Source organism: Peromyscus leucopus, chromosome 14, assembly GCF_004664715.2.
Source record: "Peromyscus leucopus breed LL Stock chromosome 14, UCI_PerLeu_2.1, whole genome shotgun sequence".
NCBI lineage: Eukaryota > Metazoa > Chordata > Mammalia > Rodentia > Cricetidae > Peromyscus > Peromyscus leucopus.
In genome coordinates, this window is record NC_051075.1 from 40,757,803 (window position 1) to 40,775,551 (window position 17,749).

At 49.3% G+C, this 17,749-nt stretch overlaps 1 protein-coding gene across 1 annotated transcript; it reads right to left on the reverse strand.

Moving 5' to 3' along the window:
- Positions 1-397: 397 nt before the first annotated feature.
- Positions 398-5,418, reverse strand: Six1 (SIX homeobox 1). Its single transcript, XM_028859181.2, has 2 exons — positions 4,540-5,418; positions 398-2,485 (listed from the first exon to the last, which is right to left on the reverse strand). The coding sequence occupies exons 1-2, from the start codon at positions 5,097-5,099 to the stop codon at positions 2,191-2,193; spliced, it is 855 nt and encodes a 284-aa protein (XP_028715014.1). The 5' UTR covers positions 5,100-5,418; the 3' UTR covers positions 398-2,190.
- Positions 5,419-17,749: the final 12,331 nt, after the last annotated feature.

Sequence of the window (17,749 nt, forward strand, 5' to 3'; positions counted from 1 at the left end):
TCTTTTGAAGCTTGTCAGGGTCACTGAAAGCTATCTTTGTGCCGGGTGTTTGTTTTGGGGAGTGAATGTGAAGAATGTGTGGCGATTCCCTGGGAGAGCCCCTCCTGCAGAGGGTGGCATTTCTCCGTGGCCCAAGACGTGGAGAATAAACACCCTAGTGACTTAAATAAACACCGACTTAATGATCCAAAACACTAACAAGGGAGATTGGGACCCGGAGCTCCTAGCCCAAATGATGGTCTCTGAGCGGCTGTGTGCACATCTGTCCATCACCAAGGGAAAATGACTTTATAAGTAAAAGTGATTGTATTTAAAAGCACAGTGGCCATCTCTTTTTTAAACACAAAACAATTCGACGATTAAAAAAAAAAAAAAACTCATGACAGGGAGGCCTTAATTTCACACACATACACACTTCATTCCACTCAGGCCAAGAACAATGGGGAAAGGTAAGAAAGAAATATATTAATGTTGACATTTATAGATGAGGAAAAATCAAAATTATGAAACTGTCATGTCAGGAAATAAATAGACTCTCCCTGGGGAACAATATTTTACAAAGCACAAGCCAGCCAATCCCGTTATCCTGAGTAGAATTTTAATAAATAACGCCGTTTGTTTCACTAGTCTTAAAAGCTGAATACAGAAGATACATCAATTTGCCCCAGGCAAAAAAAAAGAACATGGAGCCTTCATGATTACTGGGATTTTTCTGGACACTATCTGAGAAAAGAGCTCCTGGTGGGCCTGCTTTGTATTTGTACAGATCAATTCATAATTTTAAATCCGTGTTCGAGTTCCCTTTTCAAAACAAAAAAAAAAAAGCAGATAAATTATTTTTACTTTCACAGTCTTTTCATACGTGGTTAACACAGAAGAGCCGAGTTAACATGTGAACGCCGTGGAGAAGCAACAGTGGTAAACAGAACTGCATTTCTAAATAATAAAAAAATAAATAAATACCCAAGGCCAACGTTCTTCTCTTTTGTCCTGTCATTAACCTAGTTGATATCCTTGGTTTCAGGTGATAGACTTCAAAAAAAAAAAAAATACCCTGCAATTCATAACTGCTACCAAGTAAGCAAGAAAACTTGTTTTTAAATAGGCCCCGTGACAGCAAGGCACGACTCACCTTTTTCAGAAACAGAACCGAACTCCTGGTGGTCTACTGAGTTTTAATTTAGACTGGTGTGGGTACAATAGAAAAGAAGCCTAGAAACACATGCTGTTTGAGTAACCAATGCCAGGTCGTGGCCAGGTTGGTTGGCACCCTTTTGCAAGGAGAAAGTTGGACTGCAGGAGTCCCCTTCGCAGGGGCAGCCTGACCATAGGAAGCCCGGAGGGCAGAAGTGAGGACCTTTTGGAAAGTGGGTTCCCCTCCCTGGTTGGTACACTTTTAGAGTTTGTCACCAGAAGAAAAAGAAAGAAAACAATCACCAAAAAACCCCCACTAAATTTGACAAAAATAGTTGTATTACTAATGTCGCTTCTATTTCTAACCGCCTCACAGAGAGAGCATTAAGACATTTAGGCACTTCTTTCCCCCACTAATACTGTTATTTTATTTTAATCTACATAAAATTATTTAACACTAAATATGAAAAATGTAAACTTAATTTTCCCATCAAAACCAGCTATGATTATATTTTTTTCCCCCTAGTCATCTTAAGAGTGCAGCCAGCTCCTCTCAGCCCGGAGGGTTTCTGCTTTCGTTATTTTTGACATGTCTCTCTTTCTCTTCACTACCTTTTCCTCTTCCCTAAACCTTCCTCCATAAATAAATTAAAAGGAAATAATTAAAATCCAGTTGATTTGTATTTTTTTTAATCTCCACTAAAAGAAAACGAAGAAGAGGAGGAGAAGGAAGACGAGCAAGACGAGGAAGAAGAGGTGGAGGGAGAGGCTACTGAAATGGACGCCAGGGTTGCCCAGGACCAAGACGGGGTGCTTTTGTCCCCTGACCTTTCAGTGGGAGGGGAAATGCAAAGAGCATTAAGAGAGAGGAGGGAGCCTGTGCTCGACTGAGATCGCTCTTGGTTGTAATTTTTTTAAAAAAAGACATTTGTGAAAGCCCGTCATTCCTTTATGCGCAAAGAACCCCAGAAACAAGCTGCGAAAGTTGTTCCTGACTTCTATGTACAAGTGTCCCCAGGTGTCGCCACCCCCTTCAAGGCCCCAGTACCTCCCTACTTAGGAACCCAAGTCCACCAGACTGGAGGTGAGTGGGCCTAGTAGAGAGTCCTGGAGCTGGTGCTGATGGGGCTGCAGGCCGTGGCTGGGCTGGGAGGCCGTGAGGCCCGGAAGAGAATAGTTTGAGCTCCTGGCGTGGCCCATATTGCTCTGTAGCAGGAGGACCGAGTTCTGGTCTGGACTTTGGGGAGGTGAGAATTCCTCTTCTGAGCTGGACATGAGCGGCTTGCCCCCTTCCAGAGGAGAGAGTTGATTCTGCTTGTTGGAGGAGGAGTTATTGTTTTCAGTGTTCTCCCTGAGAAATAGAGGACAACACCATATGGTTAAAAAAAAAAAAAGTGTGAGGTGAAGGGGGGAGGTGGGGGGGGCTGGAAGGAGGAAAGGGCGTTGTGCAATCTGTCACCAACCCAAATGGAGGAGCTATGCCTCCCACCCATCCCCAAGGGTCATGGGGGAGGTGAAGAGGCCGACTGGAGAAACGGGGGAGTCTGCTGCTTGGAGACAGCCCCGTTTCTTCCGTGCTCCTCAAAGTCGGATGAGCCGTGTTTATTTAAAATAATAACAATAATAATAAAGTGTTTTTTTCAGTCTGTTCAAACAGCTATGGGTAAGTACCGATCAACTAGCCCCGTCCTCCCAAGTAACTGGAAGCCCTCGGACAAACGGTTGTCTCGATAAAGAAATGATCCGGGGACAAACTGCCCAATGCACACACACATGCTTGCGGTGACCCAAGTCAGTGGCCTGCCACCATCTGAGGAAACAATTAGATGACCGGTTTCCCGGCCCCTGTCCGGAGACTGGGGTTTCAGAGACCTAGGACAGGTCATGGGAAGCCGTGCCCAGAGCGGCCCAGTGACCTGAGTAAACACAGGGAGCTTAGCCAGTCTCTCGGATTTCATCCAGGGAGTGGGCCCTCGCTTGGCTTCGGGGACCGGCCGTTTTGTAAACTTAAAGGCTAGCTGGAAGCGGGCAACCTCTGGGTCGTCGCTCCAAGTTCGTTTCTCAGCCCCTCCTGCCCTCCTCTCCAGCTGCTCGCCAACAATCCATAGCCTCCCACCCTTTCTCAGCAGGGAGAACTTCGCCGCCCCGCCCCGGCCTGGGCGCCGGTCGGTCCCGGCACGGCCGTGGGTCAGTCCCCGCACCCGGTCCCGGTCAACTTCTGGACTTCCCTGCACGCCGCTTCCGCTTTGCCAGCGCCGGCAGCCACCCCTCGCGGCGCGTTGGCCGGTCTGCACTCCCCCTTCCCGGCAAGGTCACTCTGGGGGAGCCCCTTTCGGTGGAATTTGGGCAGGCTCTGTGGTTTCCCACCCAGAGGGGAACTTGGAAACCAGATCTGGGGACCCGGAGCGGCTAGCGAACAAAGGACAGCCTGCGGGGGCCCTGCGCCCGGGTCCCCAAGACCAGCAGCTCTGCTCGGCGCTGCGCTCGCCGCCGCCTGCCCTGCGCGCCTCCGAACCTCGGCCAGAAGCTCCGCTGAGAACCCCCCGGGCCTAGCAGCCGCCGTGGCTGCGCCAGGAGGGAGAAGCAGAGACGCCCCTCATCCCACCCCCCACCCCCTAAAAAAAAGCCTCTCTCCCGAGCTCCAGGACGCGAGAAGCCAGCGACTGGAGCCCCTCTCCTCGCCCGCGGCGGTGGTGGCGGCGGCGGCGGGGCCGGAGAAAGCAACCCGGCCACGCACGAGGGAGCGCGGCAGGCGGCAGTCTTCTCCCGGCTTGGGGCCTCGGATCGGACACCCGGTAGCGACTCCCCCAGATCTCTCTTTTCGGGGTATTTCTTCACAAGACTCTTCCCTTTGTCCAACTCAGGCGGAGTGAACTCTCATCCGTACACTAGCCGGAGAGAGCGAGCGAGAACAGAGCCCCGGAGGCATTGGGGGCTGGTGCTGACGTTTCAGACCAACTTCAAGCCGGAGTGAAAGGGCGGAGGTTCGGGACCCTCCGCCGCCCCCAACGGCTTCCCTCGCGTACACCGAACCATACACCCCCTTCCCTCCCACCTACAAACTCCCAGGCCCACCCCCTCTCTTCGCCGCAGCCAGCCAGGAAGGCAGGAAAAACAAACCCAGAGCCAGCGGTTCCCGACACTCTTCCCCCACCCAAGAACCCCCACGCGCGGGTGCTCAACGCAAACGCGGCCGGGTCCCTAGCAAGCAACCTCGAGAGTTCGTGAACTTTCACTGCAGCGCCGCAGTGAAGAGGCCGGGGCGCCACCCCACGGACCTCTGCTCGCAGCGGGCGGGTACCGACCCGGTAGCGATGCCTGCCGAGGAGGGTGGGAGCGGGGCAGAGAGGAGCGAAGGGTGAGACTCCCCGGGGTCGCCCGAGCCCGGGCAAGCACGCTGCGTACCTTTCCTTGGCCTCGGCGGCCCGGTCTCTTTGCCTCCGGTTCTTAAACCAGTTGCTGACCTGGGTGGTGGTGAGGCCGGTGGCCTCGGCCAGCTCCCGCTTCTCCCGCGGCGAGGGGTAGGGGTTATGCGCGTACCACTCCCGCAGCACGCCCCGCGACTTCTCCTTGAAACAGTAGCTGGTCTCCTCGCCATCCCAGATGGTTCGCGGCAGCGGGAATTTTCGGCGTACCCGATATTTGCCCACGGCACCCAGGGGTCGGCCGCGAAGTTTCTCGGCCTCCACGTAGTGCGCTTTCAGCCACAGCTGCTGCAGTTTGGGGTGGTTGTGGGGCGAGAACTGGTGGCTCTCCAGGATCTTGTAGAGCTCGCGGAAGTTGCCGCGGTGGAAGGCGACCACCGCCTTGGCCTTGAGCACGCTCTCGTTCTTATGCAGGTGATCGCAGGCGGGCAGCGACCACAAGAACCTGCCCAGGCGTTCCAGGTTCCCGCCTTGCTGCAGAACCTCGCACACGCACGCCACTTGCTCTTGCGTAAAACCAAACGACGGCAGCATCGACATGGCTGGCGCTGCCGGGGCGCACCGGCCCGGGCGCACGCGGTAGAGAGAGGATCTGAGAAAGCAGGGGGGGCTGGGGGGGCCGCCGCGGGGAGGGGGGGCGCGGCTGCTCCTAACCCCCTCCCAGGTTTGGCACTGGCGAAGAGACCAGTCGGACCTTGCGGGTGGGAGGCGTAGGAAGACGGAGAGAAGTAAGGGGCGCGCTGGATTCCGAGTAGCCGGCGCACTCCGCAGCCTTCCGGGCCTCGCTGGCTCCTGCCTGCCGCCGGGTGGATGCTGCTGGTTGCCGGGGAACTTGGTTTCTGTTCTCCCCGCAGCGGCCTTAAAGCGCGCAGCGTCCCCGGCACGCTGATTGGCTGCGGGCGGCGCCTATCCGAAGCTGGCCAGCCTGCGCGCCGCCCGGCCGGGCAGCAAAGCCACGCCGCCCAGCGGCCCCGCGTGGGGAGGGCGAAGCCGGCGAGCTAGAGGGAGATGAGGAGTGGTAGGAGGGAGAAGAACCTGGAGAGGTGGGAAGTGGGGTGGGGTCAGGAGGAGGGAACTAGGGTGCTGGAAAGGGTAGCGAGCAAGTCAAGACCTCGCAAAGCGGCGCCCTCTTTGGTGTCGCCTAAGGAAGGGGAGCCTCGCGCATCTCTACACAAATCAATGACTGTAGACGTTCTAATGACCCTCTTCGCCATACTCCTATCCCTGTCCCTTGCAGTCCTGGCTTTTCCCGGTGAGCTCATATTTAATTACCTTAATGTTGAGATGAATAAATAATGGATTGATGAATAGCTTATGGAACGCGATAAATAATACAAGAGCAGACTAGGGTTCTGGGCTGCGGACACTCAGAGAGTGGCTTCTCCCAGGTTTGGCATCAGCTCCGGGAGCCAAAACTAATTTCCTCCCCCTTTTCCCTTCCTAACCCCCAGTGCCTCCCAAAGGGCGCAAACACTCTGATCCGGGCAACATTCCCCTCATTCTCAAAGGGCCTCTGGATGTGGCATCAGGAGAAGAGTTGGCCCTGGCACAAAGGCCGAGCAGATGGAGACAACCCGTGCTTCATTTGCAGTTTAGTATCTTGACGCTGCCGACAGACTTCTGGACTCAGTTTCCCTATTTGCACGGTGGAGTTTTTCAGAGCCACCTCGTGTTGCCCATGAATGCAGAAAAGCTTTACTTGCCGGTTAGCAAGCATGTATTGAGAACCTCACGCAAAAGGCTCTGGATGGGGTGTAAATTAAATAAAACTGTGCCCAGCTCCAATAACCGTAGGGCTGTAACATAATCCTTGCCCTGCTCTGAGAGGGACACTGCCCTCAAAGCTAGAAGCACCATGGCTCCAAGAAGATTAAATAAAGTGCGTGTGTGTGTGTGTGTGTGTGTGTGTGTGTGTGTGTGTGTGTGCGCGCGCGCGCGCACGCGCACGCACGCGCGCCCTTCAAGGCTGGCCTATTTTGCTCCCGAATGAGAGGCGTCCTGCAAGTTAAGTCCCATCGTCTGCTATTTTGTTTCTGTGTGGAGAATGCTTAGTAAAACTACACAAACAAATGGAGCCGTAATTATCTTAAGCCTCATTTGCACACCTTGTTCCAAAGCAATTATTAAAAAGATTTTGAAAACAATTAGCCTCTCTAAATAAAGATAATCTATTGTCGGTAGCTAAGACCAGCAGCAGATAAGAACAATGTGTGGAGATAAGGGAAGCCAAATGGTGGTTGGAGAGTGACTTTATGACTATACTTATCTCTGATTAGATAAGTTCAAAACAGAATTTTAAGTACACTTCAAAAATGCTTTTGATTTCAGGGTGCCCTCTTAGAGAATAGCCAAGAGCAAACTCTGGGCTCTTTAAACTTGCTTGTCTTCTTTCAGTGTTTTGATTTCATCAGCCAAAGAGACTGCACCACAGAACCTTTTGCATTCTGAGGTCTAAGTGAGGGCAGGGTTCCCCTTTGTATTATTTATGTGGTTTTAAAATAATGCACCCAGTCCAATGCGCCCCGTAACGTGCATTTCACACTCATAAAGGGTTCCCACCTCGAGGCTGCTTCCCCCGAGAGACTGCAAGCAGACAGGAAGGCTCTCCTCTGATGAGCTCCCACACAACGCTTTCTGCCTCCTTGAAACTCCGTCTACCCCATGCAATTAAACCTTGGAAGCAGATGCTGATACATCGTTACATTTAGGCTTTTTTTTCTTTAAAAAATGTGTTTAATGGGTGTGTATTATTTCAAAAGAGCTGCTGCCACATGGTATGCCCAGTGGCTTACTTTCTAAACTGAAGCCTGGCACTGCTGAGCCCTAGGCTATGTGCCTGGTAATTTTCCCTCCCTGTCTTATTTTAGTGCTCATGACGTTTCAGATGAAGTCTTAAGGAACGGCAGTGTCCTGCCAAGAGGAATGTCTCTGCTTAGAACAGTCCTTATTGACATGGCAGCTGTGTGAGGACCAGAATGGGGACTGATACGGGCTCTCAAAATCAGTACCCTAAAGCCTGGAACAAGTGTGCACCATTAAAATGGGAGGAGAGTTATAAGCACAGTCGTGTCTTTTAAAAGACAATTACTTTATAATTAACAGTCTTTGTAGAGAAGGGAGGTATAAAGCACTGATAACTACAGGTATACATTTACAGAGGATCACAGGAGAGAGATGGCAGTGTATGGCCACCAATTCCCTGGCATTCTCCAGATCCCCCTGGCCTTTTTTTTTTTTTTTTTTTTTTTAAATCTCTGTTCAAAAGGAATCAGGACTGTATCAGATGCTGGTGACAACTGGAAAGAGGAGTGGGGTAAGTTCTGTGACAACCCGCACCCAGATAAATGAGAGGTACTTTTTTCCCCCATAGGCAGAGACATGACGGTCTCCCCCGCCCCCATTTAATCCAATAGATCACTTAACTGAAAAGGAAAAAAAGTGCTATGCACTTTGTACCAAGGAGCCTACCTGCTCTTTGGATCCTTCGGTTAAGGGAACCAATTGTTATAAATGATAATTATTGGCTTGGATATATAAGGTTTCCCCAAATGGAACCTTTCACTGAAAACCACTAAAAGAGGTAAAATGACATGAATTTACAAACCACATAAACCAAATGATCCATTTTAAATCGCGCACAGAAAGGTTTGAGTTGTTCTGTAATATAAAACCTTTGCTGTCAATGCAAATCTCATGAAAAGCAGAGATGCGTCGGGAATTTAAAGGAAACCCAACAACTCAGCCGGCTCCCTGCTGCCCTGGCAGCTTCCGGACTTGGTAGGGTGACGCTGGCCGAGAGACTCCGGGTGCCTCTGCAGTGCGGGTAGTGGTCGGGCACACAAGCAAGGGACCAAAAGGCCAGGGCGAAAACATGAGGAGCTGGTGGACTGCCATAGGCCTTGGATCAAAATCCTGTATCTAGGATCTACTTGCTTTTCTCCTGGCTTGAAGCAAGACGCCTTGAGTCTCCTAGCTGGGTTTCTTGGAGTTCCCTTACCATCAAGAAGAACTTGGGGGCTCCTACCCTACCTACAGATTTGGAAGTCAAGGGCATCCTCAATGAAACTAGGGTCATCTCAGTGCAGCCGTGCGGAGACTCGGATCCCAGCCGAGACAACAGTGTTCATCTTTTCCCTTTGCTTTGACGGAAGCGGCTCCTGCCCGGGGGTCCTTGGGAACCCGGTTCAGATTCTGGGCGACGCACACGGGAGCTGCCACCCACCTGCCTTGTGCAGGACGCCATAGCCTGCGAGGGCTGACTAGGCCAAGGGATCAGGAAGGGAGATTTGCGGACCCAGGGAGGAGAAACTCAAAACCAGTCCATTAGTAAATGAGTTTTGTGTTGTCAAGGTTCTTTCCCATCCACTTGCTGTTCTGAAAAATAGATCACGTTTCGTTATCTTTAGTGGGAATCTGCAACGCGACACCGGATCCGCGCGGCCCCCGCCTCCCTCCCTCCCACCCATCCTCTCTGCCTGGTTCTGCCTCGCTGAGGGGAGTCGTCCGGCCTCCTCGGCTTATTTCTGAACAATGAGGATTTGTCTGTAGCCCTAATGTATTTATGTATGGAAGTAGGGGATGGTAGTGGCTTTCTCCTGGAAGCGGGAAGCGTGGGGACAGAGGCTTCTGCTTCCGTGGTGCGAAAAAGCCGGGCTAGTCCAGGACGGCAGCCGACCGCCGCCCCCTCCCACACCTGGACAAACAGAACCAGCTGGAGTCCTACGCCTGAAACCCTGTCCCCTGTCCACCGCCGCCGGCAGCTCCAGAAAATGCCATCTCAATCTCCAAACCGTCCCGAGAAACACAGAGGGACAGACAGAATATGACACCTCCAAACACAGACATCCTAAACGCTGTTCTCCACCAATCTGAGCTCCTAGCCCAGTCTCCTCCTCTCCCTATACTGAAAACACAGAAGGGAAAGGGAAGGGGTGCATGATCCCTGTGGTTGGGGGGTGTTATGGCCTCTCTCCCTGTGTGTCTCGGTCTCATTCTCTGTGCTACTCAAAGGAAAAAAAAAAAAAAAAGGCTAATTTTGTCCACACCTGAGCTGTCACTCACTCCGTCACTCTCCATTCTTGCTGTCGCCCGTTCCACCACGACTCAGCATTTACCTTTCTCCCCACCCCCACCCACTCTGCTGGCTTCTTCCTGTTCCTTCAGCTGTGCTCTGAGGAAGCTCAGCCTCGGGACACCAATGGCTTGAGTCTGAACCATAAGCTCCCATTCAACATGAGGTGGCAGTCACCTTTCTGGAAAATGAGGCGTCACAATCCCTTCTTATGAATGTGGGACACACGAGCCCCTTTTCCCCTTAAATGCTTGCTACCTTGGAGCAAGTTCACAAAAAGGAGAGCTCCGGGGAGTGCTTATCTTCCATTGGATTTTCACTCAGCTTCTCTCTCTCTCTCTCTCCCTCTCTCTCTCTCTCTCAACTAATGTACATCCTGAGTACCACATCTGTCTAAGCTAAGAAGAATTTCCTTTTGGGAGGTGAAAGCCTGCAGCTCCTCCTGTTCAGAGGAAAGTGCTAGTGACGGTAATGCAGGATGACATTAAATAAACAGTTAGGGTGGACTGGCAAGATGGAGTTAATTATCCAGTGAGCTGCATTGCGGCCCAGACCATCAGGGGCTGATTTGTTTTGGCTCTTACTCCGAGGAAGGAGACAAGCCACTCTCTTCTGCACATCTCTTTGGGATCCTGATCATTCAAATCTCGAACAAACAAAACAAAAACCGCTATCCGGGCACCACTGCTTCCATTTTATTACTCTTCTACAGACTGAAAAAAAAATGTATATTTTGTTACCTCACTGCCCTAGAGAGGAAAATGCAAACACATTCATTCCTATGAGAGGTTAAAAACAAACAAACAACAACAACAAAAAAAAAAACCAGGGTAGTTAGAGACCTATTTATTTATTATTTATATTTTTTAGAGTTCCAGTTGTAAGGAAAGCAGATAGCTTGTGCCTTTCCCCATCTCTTCACTTTGGATCTTTACAATCAATTTATAAATCTACATGCTTATTTTTTCAAAGTAAAATGTTAGCCTGCCATATGTATGTATGTATGTATATTCATTCTCTCTCAAAAAAAAATCATACTTCGTGAAATTTTAGATGCAATTAGATTTATTGTTTGTGTGATTCCCTGACTATCCGGTTCCCTCAGGTAAGCCTGTACTTATACATAAATCCCAGTAACTTAAAACGTCTCCCTCCTGAGTTTGCTCCACCCCCCTACACACACACACACACACACACACACACACACACACACACACACACACATTCTGATATTAATAATCCCCGGCTGCCCCTCTTTCCGGGTCATTACGGTACTGCTGGTCTCTAATCAATCCTAATGCGATGGCAATTGGAGTCCCTGATGACTGCGGCTCGGATTTCTTGTAATGGCTCTACCACATTTTCCTGGACCTCTTTCTTCAACCTGAGATGCCAGGGGGACGAGTCCCTTCTCTGCTGCTGATTACTTCAAGATGTGGGGGCTGGTTTGAACAGAAGGAGAAAGGCGCACACAGTGTGGCCGACACAGCCTGCAGGGGTGAACAGACGTCTGCATCCCAGCAAAAGCACCCGAGTGCCTCTCACTGTTCTTTCCGGTGTCCATTGCCCAGGCCCAATTCACCCTGGAGGACCGAAATGTAGACTTTCAGACCATCTCCCCTACCCCCGCCGCCTCCTGGTGTGCGGAAACCGAGCGGTCTCAGGGCTTCTCTAGCTCTGGCCCAATCTCACCTTGGCAGCCCGCTCTTTGGCTCCCGGGCCCCTAGCCAGGCCTGACTTTTACTGCTCCCCACCCCTCAGAACCCTCTCCCCTTTCCTCGGCTTCTTCCCCGGACTCAGTATGGTTTCCCAGAAGGGACCAGATTCTCCAACACTAGTTCACACCCTTGACCTCTCTTCGGCTCCTCGTCCTAGTATTGTCTGAAGTTCTCAGCCTGCTACAGCCTCAAAACCAGCTCTCAGTTTGGCCTGGTCATGTCAGGACACGAGCCTTTCTCCCCCTGAACTCTGAGGGTCCGTTGCTGGGGAGACCTTAACCTTTACCGGCAAAGGACCAACTCTTCTTCTTCTCCCTGGTGGAAAGACAGAGCCACCAAGCAAGCAACCCTGTGCGTGGTCTCCTTCTCCCTGGCCGAAAGTTCCTCGAGCTGCCCCCCCCCCCCCATCCCTTGTCCCAGGCTCAGCCCCGAGGCGATCGACACGTTCGCAGCATTTGTATTCTTCCATTTCGCAGTCTAAAGCCATTTAGAGTAACCCGAGCCCAGGATAATTGCCACGTCTCTGCCGCGATACTTTTTAAAAAACAGGGTAATGCTTCTGAATTGCGGAAGAAAGTGCTGCGGACAAATTGGGCGCTGAGCCGCCGAGATAGATGGCTTTGTTAGGAATGGCCAGTGGTTTGTGACTCAATTAGTTCTTTGCTGGGAGCCGCCTGTGTGTTCGACAGAGAGGTCACCTCGAGACGAACTCCCTCCGTATCGCTCCAGGGAACGAGAAGGAGTTCCAGGGTGTGGGATCCTTTTAGGCCTGTACATCTGTGGATGAATGCCCACGTCGTAGGAAATCTGTTAGCTATTGTTGTTTTTCTCCATTCCTACAAGAGTCGAGTTTTGGTTTTCACCGGCAGAACTGAGATGCCCTCTGTTTCTGCATGGGCCGCCCAGCATTGGGTTGTCTGCAGCCCTCTGGGGACTGGGAAAGAAAATACTGGGCAGAGGGTACTGGAAAGGTATCCATCCGCCCATATCTTTCTGCCAGTCTTACCCACCCGCCTGTACTTCGACTTTGCAACACCGTTGCAGTTCTTGGCAAAGGCCTCCTGGAAGCCAGCAGGGGTAAGGCTGCCGGGAAGCCTAGTGAACCTCGAGGGACGCGTTTAGGACTTGGAAGAAGGCTGTAAGATTTTTTTTTTTAATTACCCCCGCCCCCTCACCCACCAACACACACACCTCTACCCAAGTTCAGTCGCCATCCCCCTCCCCTCACTCCTCGTGCAAGGTGGGTCCTGCATTAGGTGCTCAATTGGGTGCGCACCCCGAGTGTTTCCATCGGGACTCGCAGAGCCGGGCCTCACCGCAGACCCGGGCACCGCTGCCGTGCGGGGACGCTTCCGCCCGGTTGTGCAGACCGGGGTCGGGTGCTCTAGCCGGGCGGCCGGGGGACCCCGACCCAGGCGGGCTCTCAGGTCGCTGCTCTCCGGGATTGATGGGCAATTAGTAGTAGGGCGGATCGCGGTACGGGCAGGAGGAAGGAGGAGACCCAGAGAGGGAGGGCGGGGACCAGAGGGAGGCGCCCCGAGGTCAGCCGAGCAGGGAGGGGGCGCAGGCCCACAGACTGGCTGGCGGAGAGAGAGGGCGCTGTCTTCCTGGCAAAGCAGCCTTCGGCCTGCAGGAATCGAAACAAAAAAAGGAACCCTGAGGGCCGAGCGGGGAGATGGAGGAGCAGGGACCAGAGTGTGGCAGAGCAGATTCTCAGCCGCGAGCCGCCGAGCCTGGGCGAGGGGTCTTAAAAGGTAGAAGGGCTTCTTTAGTCTTCTAGTCCTTCCTGCCTTTATCCTTTTCAACTTCAGGCATATCTCTCCTTAGCCTTCTCCCTCCCCAAACTGGAGGCGTCGGGTGTCAGGAACTTTGCAGGCGAGTGAGGTTCACCAGTTCGCCCTAGGCAAGCAAGGAATCCGGACCCCTTTTCCTAGAGAAGGCTGCATTCTGTGGCCTGGGACCTGCAAGCAGGAAACCGCGATTTCTCGAAGCACCTCGGTAAATGGTCTCACCTAGTTTGGCAGCTCCTTGCCCAGGAAGAACAAAGACAGGGTGGGGGAAAAATCTCTACTTTAACATCTGCTGTTGCCCCGGGCGCTCTGGTAAACATCAGAAACACCCCAAATCCAGCTATCAATCACTCTCTGTCCAGAGCCATAAATATGAAAATTATGTTATTGATAAATTGATATTTTTCTGTCCCCAAAGTTCATACTTCTCTACCACCTACCGAGGACAATGTGTTCTTGTCTTCTCATAAGCATAATAAACCAAGCAAAGCAGAAGAGCAGGATCCCAGAACCAAACAAATGCTGCTTTTCAGGGAGCTCTCTTGAAAGGTCCTTCTAGGTGAGTAGATGTAAAGGACCTCCTGGTTTGGGCACAGACAACAGAACCCGTCGTCGTCGTCTCCATGACCAGAGCATCTCGAGTTGCAGACTCCATTTCGATTTCCAGAGGAGACCCGACTCTTCGGTAGCCCCTCCAGCAGAATCCAGGTGGCCTTGTAGTTCCGCCTTTGGCTGGAGAGCTTATTCCCAGCAGCAACTGGGTGGGCCGTCGTCGGCCTGACTCTTCACTTTGACAAACGCTTCTCTTGTGGGGACGTCTGTTTCTATTCATCCGATTTTCTAATTTCTTTGATCAGACTAAATATTTTCTTGGCAAACGGAAATTGACCGTGCCATGAATATGATAACAACCCGCTTGGAAAAGAGCTATTTTGTTTCCAAGCAGCAGGAACAAGGGGGGATTGAGGGTGGGGTGGGGGCTGGCTCCTAGAAATGCCTGTAACAAATTCCAGAACACACATCTTTTTTCCCAGCCTCTGTGAAAACTGCCTCTTCCTCCTGGTGTAGCGCCTTCTCTTTCTCCCCTCCCTTCAGGTAAACACACACCTGGCCTTGTAAGAGACTCTTTGATACTCTTTATTAAAAAATAGAACTTCAATGGATGCCTCTGGAAATTTTCCCTTTAAAACGCAGATGAAAGGCAAGGTTAATACAATGTTCTCTTAATCCCCCTTTGCCTTCTGAGTCAAAATAAATATTTTCTTCTGCATGCGATTGTACATCCTGCCATTTGGCTGTGGCTGTGAGCGAACCAACTGGTAATAAAAGTATTTTTTGAAGCTGTGTAGTAAATGCAATTGTCTTGAAATCAAGGGGGGGGGGAGGGGAGGAGCCTGACTTCACAGGCATGAGTTGGTGGCTTTCTGAAAAAGCGGCAAGAAAGGGACCTTTCACCTCTCATTAGTGATGCCATCAGTGCTCAGGCAGAGCGGGGCTGAGGTCATGTTACATATGGCACACAGTCTGCTCAGCACTCGAAACGTCAGCTTTGAAATTTCAGAGAGGGGAAAGGTCATCTTTAATAAGCTAAAGTCTGGAGTTCCCTTTGCCCTCGCTGCCTACTGGGTGGGTGTCCATATGCTTCAGACCCTCTGCTCAAGTTTTTTTTTTTTTTTCCTTAAGTTTGAATTTTAGGCTGATTTGGTTTCCCATCTTCGGTTAAGTCCTAATGTTTTCGGCTATCAATACACCAAAAGGCCTCTCGTTTTTATAACAACTCTGTCGTCCTCCCTTTTCTTTTTATGCAACCATAAAACTGTCTGTTCTGAGTGATGGCTTTTTAGAAATCTAAGTTCCCAGGAGAAATGAAGTATATCTGTCCATCTGCATACATAGATCCAGACATGTGGGCTATAGGGTTACCCCTCTGAGTGGGTAATTTACCTCTCACTCCTGTACACGGCTACATAATTTACTGAACTTTACAACTTCTATGTCATGTGAAAGCTTTTATTTCTGAAAACTTCCTGAGTACTCCTAAAATGTTTCAGGCCAGTTATTGAAATTTCATTTTATTTTTACCATGTGGGGAAAAAATGCTCAAATTAAAATACACTGATTCCTCTACAAGGCATAAAATGAAGGCTAATGGAAAGATGGTATGATGGTGCATTCAGGACTGAGAGAAAGTGCTAACATCCTTCTTCCTCCTTCAGGAGATATTAGGAACATTTGTGAGTGTTTAATCCTTAAATTTGTTCAAGAAGTGAAGTCAGCTGAACTCGGACAACTAAACTCGCCCCAGATCTCTTTGTAGCCATTCTAAAGGTGGATAAAAATAGTTTTCTGTCATAAAACTCTGGAAGGAAGTTCTCAATATGATTATTCAGTTTACCCAGTTCCAGAAACTTCTCCACATGAAAACCTACTGCCTGCAGCCCTCAGACGCTGTACAAAAATCACTCACTTATAGTTTTTCTTTATAATTGTTAACTCCGTTATCCATTTCTCTCTGTATACCAAATTTGGGGTGTTTTTCCTGCCTTTCCTTCCCTTCCATAATAATTACCAATTTTGCTCATAAAATAAACTTTAAAAAGAAGACAACAATGAGGATGACCAACTCTAAACAAATATATTCAATGGTATTTCAGAAATCTTTTTTCCACTCTGTTGTTGAAAACCCTGGAGTGGTCTTTAGGCATCCTCTTGAGCCAATCAGGAGCTGTTCCTTTGTAAAGAATGTAACGATTGTAACATGTAGAGAGCTTTGGGGTTTTCTTTATAACTATTTAGAATCTCAGAAATCCTTACTGTTGAATAAGCAAAATTTTAAAAGAGGGGTTTGTGCATAATAACAACCGAAACAAAGGATGAGCCAAATGATTTCACAACCAAGAATGGCATCAAGTAAATAATTTATTTCTAATCACTCTCCTACATTAGGGTTTACTGCTAATGAGCTAGTGGACTTTGTGATACTTTAGCTAACCCAAAGCCCAAAGCACTTGAGGCTTCGATGACCCAAATGGTTTGGTAAGTTCAATCAATCTAGTCAATAAAAAGTGAAAATAAAGATGCACACTATAATCAGAGAGAGAGAGAGCGCAAAAGACAGGGAGGGAGGGAGAATGCATGTGTTTGTGATATATATATATATATATATATATATATATATATATATATATATGTGTGTGTGTTTGGAAAAGAGGTAATGTTGCTTGTTTTATTTAATTTTATTAAATTTTAAAGTCTCCATCTCCCCAAAACTCTCAGGATAGTTTATGTCTCTCCAGTAATCCTGAAAAAACAAGGAGTGATTTATTTCATGCAACAGATTAATCAATGACAGGTTGACAACTCATTAAAGGCCTGTAAAAGGAATAGTAATAATTTTCTCCTCTTACAGCATCCCTCATTGAAGAACCCTTCACATTTTACAAGCCTGCGCCCATCCATCGTCTCAGATCTTTGGGGAGTATTATGTCTACTACAAAGGATGATTATACCTATTATTAGAACACGGCCGAATGGAGCATGGCAGCACATGTCTGTAATCCTAGCATTTGGGAGGCTGAGGTAGGAGCTTCAAGAGTTCAAGGCCAGCCTGGGCTACCTAGTAAGACCTTGACTAAGAAAACAAAAACATGGCAGTGAGTATATACAATTTTCCCATGGTGGTATAATTGAAAGGCAGTTTGGGGACAAGTGCTATGAATTCCAGAGTCTTCCTAATGCATCAATTCATTTGTTGTGGTCTCGAGAATAAATCCAGGGTCTCCCAAATGCTAGCCAAGTGCTCTAACCCCTGAACTTATGCTTCCAGGCCCCTCCTGGTTTAAAAAAGCAGTTTTCCATACAGAAATAAATGATTAACATTGCTTTTGCCTAGTGGGCTCATGGCCGTAACACCAGATTCAGTTCCTAACACTAAAAAACAAAAACAACAATAATAAAAATAAATCTCATAAAATGCCTTTCTTCTGAAAGTAGACTCTGTAATACAGGGTCAAGATACCTGAGACATTTCATAAATGTTTTTAAATTGCCAGGAAGAAAAGAAGTAACATGAAGTAGAATTGTCCCACGTAGTTCTTCCATCCTGCCAGGAAATTGCTGTTGTCTTGGTGCAAATGTTACGTGGGAGACCGAGATTATGGGGCCATGAACTGTCCCACGAAGTTACTAAGTGTTCACAAACAGGGTCACGATAGAGAACATGTCCTTGACAAGGTCTGCTCTATTTTTGAATTGCTTATTTGACTTATTGGAGAGCAAAAAAAAAAAAAAGTTCTACAAAATTAAGAATTGGATTATTTCTAGGGCAGTGCTTCCGGAACTTTGAGTATGCAAATGAGACGCTGATGAGAATGCAGCTTCCGGGGCGTCCTTCCGGTGGCCAGTTCCTCATGTTTAATCTTTATTATTATTATTTTTTTAAGATTTATTTATTTATTATGTATACAATGTTCTGCCTGCATGTATGTCTGCAGGCCAGAAGAGGGCACCAGCTCTCATTACAGATGGTTGTGAGCCACCATGTGGTTGCTGGGAATGGAACTCAGGACCTCTGGAAGAGCAGTCAGTGCTCTTAACCTCTGAGCCATCTCT

Bases quoted from the DNA above. Each gene is read 5' to 3' on its own strand.
- Six1 (XM_028859181.2), bottom strand. From the start codon at position 5,099: ATGTCGATGCTGCCGTCGTTTGGTTTTACGCAAGAGCAAGTGGCGTGC. The intron at 2,486-4,539 runs GTACGCAGCGTG...TCTATTTCTCAG, and splicing joins GCCGCCGAGGCCAAGGAAAG to GGAGAACACTGAAAACAATA.